We start from the raw sequence: 13,471 nt of genomic DNA on the forward strand, positions 1-13,471 counted from the left end.
TGACCCCCCTGTAGCACAAACTAAACTAAAAAACTTCTCCAAAACAAATTATAACCACTTACAGGATGGTATGTATACAAATAGCTTCACTACACTCCTCCCTCAGATGGAAATAGCAACTATGCTGAGTTTTACACAAATGCTTTATACAAACACCGGAATAACTGCACTGATGTAGCTATACCTGATAGGACCAAAACAAGCTCCTCGAGGAAGACCAAACCTGTCTGGTGGGCAACTGGCATTAATAGACTTTACAATAAGAGGAAGAAATTGCAGTCTGAGAGTAAGAGGGAATGAGCCCCAAACTGAAAACACTCCCTCTTCAGCTTAAACAAGCAAATAAGAATCCTTTTGAAGTCCTCCAAAGCTAAATATGAATCCAAATTAGCTTCCTCAACTAAGGACAACCATAAGACATTCTTTAGTTACATCAGTAACCTAAAAGGAAAGGCTCAAATTTATGTTGAACTGGTTCATAGGTTCATAGGTAGGTACTAGGCTATCGGCCCAAGGGCCTACGTAAGCCTAGCCAACAAGGTTCCGTGGCTTATGCCATCCAAGAAAGTTATTTTCCTGTGCCACTATCAAGCAGAGACACAGAAGTGATCCCCGGGGTGTATTTCCTATTTCCCATCCACTCATCAAGATTTTTCTTGAAGAGTGCTAATGAAGAACTTTGCTTGACATAGATGGGTAGCCTGTTCCAGAGTATGTTTCAGAGTATGGGAAGTCTCTGGGACAGGAATCTATCCCTCCAGTATGTCCTGTTTATTGTGGTGACAAGGCTTAGGTCCCTAGAGCATGTTGGGATTTCTTTAGGTGTAGCATGTCCAACAGCTCTGGGTTTGACATAGCTTTATATATTAGGCAGAGATCACCTCGGAGTAGGCGATATGCTACAGAGTAAAGCTGGAGTTTTTTCAGGCGGTCAGTGTAGGGCATTTGTTTGAGGCCAGTAATCCTCTTTGTGAGGTACTTCTGTGGCCTTTCCAGCTGCTGCAGCTGTCTTGTGAGGTACATTCCAAAAGGGGCGTTGTACTCTATAATGGATCTAATGAGTGTCGAGTAGAGGGGAACAATGACCTCTGTTTTCCTGGATGAGAACCGTTTTATGATGAGGTGTGCCACGTAGAAGGACTTCCTGACTACTGTGGTGATGTGACTATCAAAGGAGAGACTACTGTCCACCTGGGTCCCAAGGTCTCTTATCACACATTCGATGTTAAGTAGATTGTTGCCTATGTGGTAGTTCATGGGTACAGAATTTTTACCAAAGGGGATGACACTGCACTTTTTGGCACTGAGCTTGAGACTATGGCCCTGACACCAGGCATCTGTCTCAGCGAGGCTCTTCTTTAGGATGTCCACATCATTTGAGGACTTTACTATGGCTCCTAGTTTGCAGTCATCTGCGAACTTCATTAGCCAGAGACCTTCTATGTTATCCTGTACTTCAGAGAAGTAGATGCCAAACAGGAGAGGTCCCAGGGTGGAACCCTGTGGTACTCCACTTGTCACTGCTTTGAGGTCAGATTTGGAGTCTGCAACCTTTACAGTGTGGGTTCTGTCAGTGAGCCAGTTTGCAACCCATCTTGTGACGTAGGGATTTATACCTAGTTTAGTGATGCCACACATACTGAGCCTGTGGACATTGCTAACCTGTTAGTCGACAGGTTCTGTGAAAACTTCACTCCCCCTTCCCTGCTACACTTACCCCAAGACATCCCTACCACCTGTCCTCTGCCCTGTATCTCTAAAGAGCAGGTCGTGAACGCCCTCTCTAAGGTCAAAAACTCAGCATCCATGGGACCTGATAACATTCCAGCAGGCTATGTCCTACATGGGCTCAAACAAGAATTAGCAATGCCATTGGGTACTCATTTCAATCATGTCAAAGCACTTGCTTCATCCCAGTTGAATGGAAAAATCCCACCATTATCCCCTTGCACAAAGGTGGTGTTTTCACTGACCCCAGGAACTATAGACCTATTAGCCTGACTATCCTTATCTGCAAGGCCATGGAGAGAATCATCATGGACCTTATCAACAAAGACATTGGTAACCTCCAAACACTTGACCCTACTCAATCTGGATTTGTCAAAGAGAGATCATGCCTGTTAAACTTGGTGGACTTCTTCTTCAAGGCAGTCACCAAGGTCCTTGATGAGGAGAAATCTGTACACACAGCCTACCTAGACTTAGCCAAGGCTTTTGACACTATCCTCCACTCACTCAGGCATAACTGACAAACTTTCTTGGACTATCTGTAAATTTAATAATGTGTTTGAATAGCAAGAAAGGTTTACTGAGTCAGGGCACTTCATCCTGGTTAACAGGATCAGCTGTATGGAACTATAGCAGAATTACTAAAAAACATAAAGCCTGCTTCTTGATGGTCATCCACAATGTGCTTACAACATGAATGGCAAAAAGGCAGTGTTTAATATATGCTTATTCACAATTGCTTTTTCTATGTGCTTTTTACCTAAACACCTATTGATTATCAGCATTCCTTTAATGAAACTTGAGTCAATTAGCCCCTCCATACTTGGCATTGTGTATGATTTCCATAAGAGCCTACAGGATAGGGCTAATATCACCATTGACCCTCCCTTGCAACCTACCTAGTGCTTTGTCCCTCATCTGCCACATTCTCCCACTCAGCTGAAAGTGTCTGCAGGGAAACTATTGCATCTACAGACAGCAGGGCCTTCCTATGTGCCCATAACAACATGTGGCACCTGTATCACTGTGTGAGCCTACTGCACCCTCTGATAATAACTGCATGGTCAATCCACATGCTTATCGAGGGCTACCATCACCAACCTAGTAGCCTGTGCCTACATTCCCAGTCAGTCTTGCAATACTGGTGCCAGCAAGTTAATGGTTGGTGGCTGGGCCTACCAGTTCCTCCCTTAATATGGGCAAGATGGCAGTGGCTGGCCATGCTCATCCATCCCCGTCCAGCTCCTCAAGCTCCAGAAGTGGTACTTGAACTTTGGTCATCTAGGTTATAATCAGAGCTTTAATTATCTATGCAGTAGTTATCAACTGCACTCTGTCAGAAATGCTAGGTGTCATGCAAGCTTAGTACAAGCACATATTATAAAGGACTATGGAAAAGCAAATATGTGTAGATGGGCTGTTTACACCAAGTGAGGGGTTCTGAAGACATGGAGCATTGACGACAAAATGTGAGAGTTCTCTTGTCATCACAACCTTAAAGAGGCACAAAGGGGTTGGTTGGGCATAAGATTATTCACCTGTATTTTGCAGTATATCGTTCCAAATACAAAATTCATGCCAACATTTTTAAATATAGTTCCAGTTTCCTAAAAATGTGGGGGTTGTAGTCTCAGACTGAAAAAGAAGAATAGACCTCAAATAAACCAGTCAACCAGAGAGGGCCTTCAGTTGGTTAATTTCCAAGTTTTGGTAGGTTATAAAAATGTAATACAATTTGTTGCTAAGTTACCTTAGCATGGTGCAGTGTTTGCAAATGTGTAAACTATCTGGTTAGTCTTCCATTAAGAAATCACCCGGTTGTTTTGGAAACTGCAACCCATCCTGGGAGCAATTTCTCAATTAATGTACCAAGACTTTAGCAGTGTTAAGAGATTTTATTAATGCTACTAAGCTACATTATGGTAGAGTTATATACCTCATGATATTTTGGACTATAATGTCTCATTTGTAAACCATCTGCTTTCCATGAACAACAAAGGCCCAACAATCTTTATTAATAGTTAGAAAAAATACTTCAAAAACACAAACCAGACCATTTCTAATAACATAACAAAAATGCTGTTTTAAAACATAGAAACAGATTATTTCTGGTAAATTAACAAAGGATGAGGTAATATACCATGCTACATTATAGAAAAGACCTGGGGATTTGTATCAAAGACAGGATAATGGAAGACCATGAATATGTTGTTGTTTCCAGATTTATCAAAATCAGTAGATAGCGTATGCTTTAGTTTGTCATTAGTCCTTATAGCATGTGTGTTAGCTTACATTCCTTTTCTTGTCTTGATGTGATCATTGTTTGAAATTCACTGAACAGAGTCAGATGCATTAGATTTTGATCTAGTTATAGCAGTCTAGATTTTTAGGTATGTAGTTCCAAATCATACATTAAATTCAAAAATCTGAAGTGTGTCAATAATGGCTTTTGGGGGTTAATGATTTCAAATCCAGATTTGACGTTACACATTTTAAGAATGAAGATTTAACTAGAATAGGAATTTGAATTTTACAAAGTAGTTTTTAAAATTAGATAGGATACATCCGTAATGAGTAGATCGTGAAATAATAAAATACTTAGTCTACACTGATGCAATTATTCATCAATTTATTCAAGCATCTTAAATAAATAAATCCCCAAATTTAGCACACTGTCTTAACTATCAAGGTGTTCGAACAGAATTTTTGCCTAGATATAATAAGATGAAGAAAAGGCATATATATATATATATATATATATATATATATATATATATATATATATATATATATATATATATGGGTCTATATGACTTGGTCGACAGTTCATATGGTCGACTGTTTATTTGGTCGACAGTTCATTTGATCGACAAGCATTTTAGGTGGGGGGCTTCACCCCCCCCCCCAATGTGGGGGGCTGTGTCCCCCACACCCCCCCCAACTATATATAACAACTCCAGGGTCACACAACATTGGGGAAGGGGGCAAATGCTTGTCGATCAAATGAACTGTCGACCAAATAAACAGTCGACCATATGAACTGTCGACCAAGTCATATAGACCCATATATATATACACACACACACACACACACACACACACACACACACACACACACACACACACTGTGTGTGTGCATGTGTGTGGTGGGGGAGAACAGGGGAAGTTTCATGCTTCGTATTACAAGTGTGTAAAATTCAAAAAGTTAATTGCAGTCTTATCCTCTAAACAGCCCATTCTGAAATGTACTAATTAATTTATTGTACTAGTTTATTTAAAACTAATATTAATATGACACATGTGCCTCTATTTACTTTTCCTGACTATATATACTAACTCCATGACTGCTGCTCCTAGGAGTAAGGGGGCGGCACCAAAGTATCACAACTTTGGCTGTAATATATATCCTCTGTTGCCAAAAGAACATGCTTGCCATTCTGTATATTATAATTATGGTGTTTATAATAACAAATATACTACTACAGTGGTAATAGAGTTAATACATGTAAATTACAAATGTAAGATAATTTTTGACACAAAAAGTAAGCTACTGGTTATGGAGTTAATGGTCCCCTAAGTTTTCTATGGCTTAAGTTTTATATTTGCATATTTTGATGAATTTTAGCAGTACTTCTGTAGAGAATAATCCAACAAATTTTAAAACTGCTAACCTTGTCTCACCTCTAGTGTTGGCTTTCTGAATTAGCTTACTTTCTCTCAGTTTTTTTCGGCTTAACATTTCACTTATCTTTTACTGTGTCCTCTGTGCTTGCTTTTCCCTTATTTTTGCTTTACCAGTTTTGTATATTTTAATGATTCTGGAATCCTGTACCTTTGGTGCCATACACACAGTATTTTAAACATTTAAAAAGTAATGTTCCTTCTTAACTTCTATAGATGAATTGCTTATCAATGATTATTTGGTGCAGCAATCTCACAGCATCCTTGACTGAATGTATGACAAAAACTGCATTAAATTTGACTAGCAGACCTGTGGGGAAAGGATGTTTACTTCGAGGTCGCAGTGTAGTCTTGCAGGAATCTGCTTTGCCTTCTTCAATATCTTGGAGCCAATTAATCCTGGAGAAAAAAAATACAAGTCCACCAGTTACAGTTTGTTAATAGCTCGTGTGATTGTATGACACAGAAATTTCACAAATTACGACATCTTACTTTTTTGGTTACACTATAAGATGACTATTCAATAATCAGAAAGCATCCTCCATAATGTTGAGAGCAACACAAAAGAAACAAATAGTAATTAAAATCAAAGGAAAAAGCTGCTGAAATTTTACAAAGTAATATAGTTAAAATATTAGGGCTTCTAAAAATAACGAGAATAGGCAGATCAGGGGAAATGTGAGGAGTTAAAGGTGTTGTATGGGGTGGCCATGGAGGGCACTGTGGGATCACAGGTGATCATAGAGTTCATAAATACATATTATAAACATAAGGTAATTCTGACACAAAAAGAAAGCTGCTAGTTATGTATGTTTGCAGTTTATTAGCAGGACATGGGAAGACTAGGTGATCCATATTTGTGGTCAAAGGTTTATTGCTGTAATTGTGTATAAATCACATGCACGATGATCCAAACAAAGAATGCAGCTGATGTGCTACTTTTGAAAGAGTAGAAATTTCACTAGGTTGTGAACCTCCCACTCCGGCATGTGAAATTAAAGACTTTACACAAGCACTCTGTTAGCACAAAACAAATAAACACACAAAAACAAGCAAACAAAAATCACATAATAAATATTGTGATGCACAGGTTCAGTTATTGTATTTTGCTAAATAATTGCCATTTTCTATTTGTTTTATTTTGTTACTTTTTAAATTTAGAGGGTCACCTCTGCACACACCTGAAAGGCAAAATTCTGCAATCTGAAATGTTAGCAAATAGAAAGTACTTCTGTTTTGTGCAAGCCTTACTTATTATCTTGTACTAAAACTTTTATGTCATAAATGCAGTTTAGGACGTTTTATACTTTGGATGCTTTATAGTTCTCTGCAGCACACCTGTTATTAAGTATACTTTATACCTGTGTGCAGCATCATTTTACCTGACATACCTGATTATCTGAATGTAGCAGTCCTTGCTTCTGCACATGCTGCATCCATTTCATGACCTTGGAAGACTGGTTCCATCCTGCTGACCCTGTGCTGCCTTTACCACACTGGGTGTTCCCTCAGTGTGGCATCTGAAGGCATGGACTATCTCTTCTAGGGAATATGGTCTGCTAGACATGTGTATGTGCTCTTGCTGACATGAAGAATCGCAATGATTCTTACTGAGACTAAGATGGGAATAGTGCAGGGTCATTACAGTATAACATACACAGAAGGGAGTTCCCTGCTTTCTCTTATACCCAATAGTCAGCACACATTAAAGTATTCCCTAATAATGCTCACTACAACTCACTAAAAGTAATATTCAATACATCTGTACTCAGCTTAACAGAGTGGCTAGCATCACTAACCATGCTGTCTTTTGAAACCAGCACAAGCATGTAGGATGCATCATGCATAACTTTATTTACTTTTGCCACTAAAATTCATGCCTGCTAATGGCTGCCCTATAGATGCAGTGGTTTTGGCCTGGGCACTAACACTTGAGACCTGAGTGTGTTGATGAGTTCAGACTACTGAACAGTTGGCAGAAGGTGAAATTACTGAGTGCCTATGGCACATCTTTTAAAGGAGATTGTGTGTGTGTGTGTGTGTGTGTGTGTGTGTGTGTGTGTGTGTGTGTGTGTGTGTGTGTGAGGGGGGCTGGGGGGTAGTTGTCTATATCCGTTATCATAGTGAAAGTCCTGGCTGAAAGGTGCTACAGCACATTGTGCAAAAACTGAGGGATGAGTGTATAAGGATGGGCTTTTGCCAACCACTCTTCAGACTGGACAGTACATTGTGCAAAAAGCTGAGGGATATGAGTGCAGGGAGGTGTTTGTGCCAAGCACACTTTTTTTGCTGCAGACTTCAGTGGAAACTAGGAGGTGGTAGACACTTCTTCTTGGTACTCTAGAGCTCTCCACCATTTCTAGCCTTGTACTAGTACACCTCTCCCCACATCTCAGTGATGACTCATTGAATCATCGCAATAGCTCTGTACTGATGACCACTAAGACCTTGTACCTATGAAAAAGAAGTCCATACCCTGGAAGATATCGAAGACTTGCTAGAAGTATTTTCTCATTGTAAAGAAAAAGCAGAGTCTGTACTCTTGTAAGAGATGTTGGTGCATAGGGGTTATCCTCTTTTAATCCACTTTAAATACATGCAAAATGCTCACACACACATACACACACAAACACACACACACATGCACACGCACACACACACACACACACACACACACACACACACACACACACACCCATAAGTATGAAGGGTTGCCTTGACTATCTGTATAACTTTCTGCATATAAATTAATTTCTGTGTCATAGTACTTAAAACAGACTCATAGCATATATGACTTAGAAAAAAAAATTATGAAATAAAATAATATATGATGTTCAATTATAATGGAAAAAAGAATATCATTTTGTGGGATTCTTTGAAAATATATTGATTTTGAAAAATAAAAACCTGCTACAATAAAAACATAACAATGGGTTAAAGACCTCCATACAATAAGATTTTAGATAAATTAAAACTGAGGGTATAAAAATGGAATAAGGACAAGAAAAAGTTGTTAAAATTTTAACAAAGGATCGACAATAAATTCTATATCATAAAATAGTCATACATTTAGAAAAAATATTCATGTTTTAACTCGAAAACATCTTCAAAGATTACTAAAAAAGTCAAAAATAATTTCTAGATCTAATCAAATAAAGATAATATTAATCCTTACTCTCTCAAAAACATGGATACGGAGGACATTTTATCAGCTTTGAAACGTTTTTATAATGAAGTACACAAGTCAGAGTATAAAGATGTAGATGAAGTAGCAATTGAAAGATTCTCAAATAAAAATATAAATACAACATTTGACTAGATAAAAATTTTCTTAAAATTCATTACTAATCAAGGAACAGATTAAATTATTAAAACAGGTAAAGTAATATATTAGTCAACTATTAAAAATGTTACTTCCCATTAATACACACTACTAGTCAAATTGCTTTATCATAGAAATATTAATTTATGTAATCTATATTAAAATATATTAAAATATGACAGACATCCCAAATTCTGCTCTCCCAATAGGCCCATATCTTTACATAATGTAAACTATAACATATTTACATCTATCTTAAATAAAAGATATAAATATTATGGCTAAAGTAACACACAATGATCAAACCATTTTCTGATCAAATAAACACAAGACAACATTAAAAAATTTCTTAGCTTTAACTAATGATGCTAATACAAACAAACAAATCCAAGCTAGCTATAAATAGTTTTGATTTGGAGAAATCTTCTGATTCTGAAAGTTGGGTATCATTATTTCGAACATTGGTGTTATGTGGATTCCCTGATCAATTTATAGATTTATTAAACAAAACATATATGAGCTTCAAAGCATTTGTCAAGATGAGCTCTTTTCTTTCATAAGCTATTACTGTAGCAAAAGGCACAAAACAAGGATGTCCTCATTCCCCACTGTTGCTTTCTATTGCGACAGAGCATTTTATAAATTATATATAAATTATATTAGACAAACAGAGAAATAGAAATATTTAAAATTACAGAACTATACTGGTTAAAGATCAAGAAATTTGCAGATGATGCTTTATTAACTGTAGGTGATGTAAATAATTTTGTAAGGATTCACAAAAAAGCAAGCCAGTGGGAATTCCTATGCTGACTATAGCAGAGGACATTCAAAAGGCCTGAGACCGAACATAGAAGTCAGAAGATCAAAGCCTCTAGGCTAATCTTTAAAGAAACAGATTTTGAACAAAAGATGAGAGAAGTTAAAGAACATGTCTATACAAAGATGTGTTATTGTAAAGTAAAAGTTAATGAAATTGCAGAGCAAGTGACTAAAGAGAGGACAAGGAAATTCAAACCCATATTGTTAGGGGGTGAAGCTGAAAGGAAGCCAGACAGTCAAAGCATGGTTAATGATGGTCACAAGACAGATCCCTAGGATGGAGATGTACTTTAGTGTTGTCAGTTTTACTATGACAAGCAGTATAAGAAACAATTACAACTGCAAGATTCTGAAAAGTAATGGAGTTAACCCTGGTATTATGGGTGACATTCTTATCTCTTATAACATCAGGGGTGACAACTTAAAAATCTTATTAGAAAAGAATGAACAGAGAGTGAGAGAAAGGGTTTCACCAAAAAGGAAGGGACCATAAGACTGATTTTTTAAGACACTTATAGGTTCACTGCCAATAGCCCATATTATTGTGATGAGAAAACAAGAAAAACATATGATACTAAACAGCATTTTTATTGCAGGATTAAGGATGTGGTCTGTATAGCTGCATGTATTTTCTATAATGCTTTTTATGTTGTCAATACAGGCAGAAACCTTCAGCAAAGTGTTCAAAACCATGTATATGCTATAAACAAGAAAATACTATTGCAATGCATTATACATGCATTTCATATTGTGTACAAATTTTAACATGTTTTTGTGTTATGTAGAGTTTGTGCTTCTGAAAGAGGAGGGTCTTGAATTATCGGTTACACACATACATACATATAAATATTTCAAGGATGGGGAATAATGTCATTCTATTCTGTCAATACACCAAAATGTTGTTCCCATAATAAGTGTCCAGGCTGTTCTTAAAATTATCTAAACTATTGCTTGCCTTAATGTAATGTGTTTGTCTTGCCTTAATGTAATTTGTTATTCCATTCCATGCTTCAGCTACTGTCTCAGAGAACTAATTAGTACAGTTCTCATTCTACATAGGTTGTCTGATGATTCTCTACTACTTTTTGATAACCCCAAACAATCACAAAGTTAATTGTCTCTAAATACCTCATATACCTAAATAAATTCAACATCTGTATGAGACACAGTACAAGTTCATATATTTTAGTCTTAAATAATAACTTAAATTTTTGCATCCATGGATGCCTTTGGTATATTTCTGCTGTACTCCTTCCAGTTTACTCATGCTTGTTTTCTTATAAGGTTATCATATTGTTACTCCTTACACAAGTTTGGGTCTAATGTAACTAATAAACAATGACTTCATCATTTCTGATTTCCTAGACATTACAAATCATTTTGTACAACCTATTCTATAACTATAATTACCCAATTGATATGATTAGAAAAACTCAAAGCTGGATCTACCATATACTCAGGTCCTTAAATGTATCTAAAGTTTTAATCACTGTGTGCTGTATTAAATATTCACCATTCGGTTTATGACTCCCATATCTCATATGCTTAGTTGTTTGGGTTGGCAGAAGGCAACTTTTCTGGCAACTTACATCCCCACGGCTGATTGAATTTATTAGCATGAAGCTGGACTTGAAAAAAAATAGGACAATGAAGTATCAATATTTTCATACAGTGTTGTGACTATTTTCTGGTATAGTGGTTATAAAAAGCAAAAGCAGATAAAAGGCTTGCTCCTCAGTTTGTACCATTAACTTGAACATTACTGTTATGTAATGTCATTTTGTAATCTATTTTTAATGCATTAAACTATAGGAAGTGGAATGCATGTGAGACAGAATGAATGGTAACTAGTGTGAAGTGAACATGTAATTTACAATCATTTTTTTTTAATTTCGCTGTATTTAAAAAAAAAAAGTTTATTAGTCTGGTGAAGCCCATTGATAGTGAAAAGATGAAAGCAGAAAGTAATACACTGTAATGGGCTCTCTTGTTTTACTATCTATATAGAGGTATAGGCTTACCATCAAAATGATGAGTGTAGGTTCGGCAAACATGGAATGTCGAGTAACAGTTGGCTGACTTCTGTGTTGCCGACCTACATGCTTTCAAGTCCCCAGTTCAGCAAATGCACTATGCATTCACACATATATGGTCAACATTTGGACTAGAGATCGTGGTACAGAGCAGATCAGGAAAATTACCCTTTTCCCCACTGTAGTGCGATCTCGGAGTTGGAATATATAATTTGCAAGGGGGTGTAGGAGGTGCAGAGTGGCTTTCCCCCCTGCAAAAATGGGTATTTCTGTGTTGTGCAGTATGTATGCACTGCTGAAAACTACAACAACCATTGCTGTTCTGCAGGGGAAAGCATATGTCGAATAATGCAGAATTCGAATAACTGGCATTAAATTCGACATACTGTCTTTCTCCCTCTGCATTTTTCTGTGTTGTGATTCGCGAGAATGAATGGAATTCATTCAGTCATTTGCAATTTTGATAGTAAACTGATATATATGGTTATACAACACTAGATCACTGTGCTACTACATTGACCACAAAAGGTAAAATGCAGTCTATCGACATACTGGTACACATTAGCCAAGCATGAACCTTGTCACCAACTTAAAGAAAAAACTGATTAAAAAACATAATTTTGGGTTTAACACTCCCTACTAATTATATACACCAACTCTGAGATTGCAAAGCAGTGGGGAAAGAGTAAAATTCCACTTCTCTCTGTATAGCAATTCCACATACAAAGCAGCCGACATTCTGCGATGAACCAGCGGTTCTACAAAACAACCCTTCTAACAAAACATTTGATGTAACAAATGTATGATCAATGTGTGTGTGTGTGTGTGTGTGTGTGTGTGTGTGTGTGTGTGTGTGTGTGTGTGTGTGTTTATACATATATTAATTATATATCTATATATCTGTCTATATATATATATATCTCTCTCTCTCTCTATATATATATATATATATATGTATATATATATATATATATATATATATATATATATATATGTATATATATATGTGTGTGTATTTTTTCCCCCCAGTATCATAATTGTACAGAAGCATTGTTTTCACACACATAAACCCCCCCCCCCCACAGACACACACATATATTGCTTCCTGCACTGGTTACTTGCAGTCTTTGTTGTTTTGTACTCTTGTGCACTGTGCCATCAAATGGCTCTGTGCCCACAACCATGTAATATTACTTACCCTGCATTCATCTCAGCACTAATCCTCTGACATGCTTGTTTACTGTTGTCCCATCCACAGTAGGGGTCTCTGGCTAGCACGCAGTCTCCACATGTTCGATAAGCATTGCAGTTAGTGACAGGGATCTGAACAATGCCAGAGGAATATCCCACATATAGCACTCCCTGTAAATATAATACCAGTCAGTTTCATAGGGCATGGTATAAATGTTACACATCCTGGTAGAAATACAATAAAATTGTTTAACATTCAGTAGGTTCAAAGTCTGACAACCCCTCACAGTATGATGCAAAGCAGGTTACTTACATTTCTCATGATTAATATGCCTTTATGGAAAAAGAGAAATATGATTGTAAACATGGTAAAGAGATGCATATACAAGCAATAATTTTCTAAAGTTCAAAGAAGTGGCAATTTATTTTCAAGTGACTGAAAAGCTATGGTGATGGGGTTCAGACCCTCTATATCCTACTCTAGTAGTTAGCTTTTTAAATTTTCTGGATTATAAATTATGAGTATAATGTAAAGTAGCACAGCATAACAATATAACACAGGAAAAACATAACATAAAGCTTCTTCCCATGAATTTCTTTTTGTTTTTGCCTTCTTTATTATACAGATTTCCCCCTTGCTCTCTCTTCCTGGTTTTAAGTCATGTTGCATTTGTTAAATCAGAATACCAGTGAT

The 13,471-nt window shown here is 36.8% G+C and overlaps 1 protein-coding gene across 2 annotated transcripts in view; it reads right to left on the minus strand.

Annotated features, from left to right (window-relative positions):
* Window positions 1-13,471, minus strand: part of SEMA4A (semaphorin 4A) — a 1,666,552-nt gene that overhangs the window by 140,242 nt on the left and 1,512,839 nt on the right. For both annotated transcript variants that reach the window (XM_044079754.1, XM_044079755.1), the window contains 2 exons: window positions 12,785-12,948; window positions 5,720-5,808 (listed from right to left, as the gene is read on the minus strand). In XM_044079754.1, coding sequence (XP_043935689.1) covers window positions 5,720-5,808; window positions 12,785-12,948 — 253 coding nt within the window. The remainder of the gene's footprint in view (window positions 1-5,719; window positions 5,809-12,784; window positions 12,949-13,471) is intronic.

The sequence above is a fragment of the Protopterus annectens genome, chromosome 8.part0, assembly GCF_019279795.1.
Source record: "Protopterus annectens isolate FY-2018-M chromosome 8.part0, PAN1.0, whole genome shotgun sequence".
Classification (NCBI taxonomy): Eukaryota; Metazoa; Chordata; order Ceratodontiformes; family Protopteridae; genus Protopterus; species Protopterus annectens.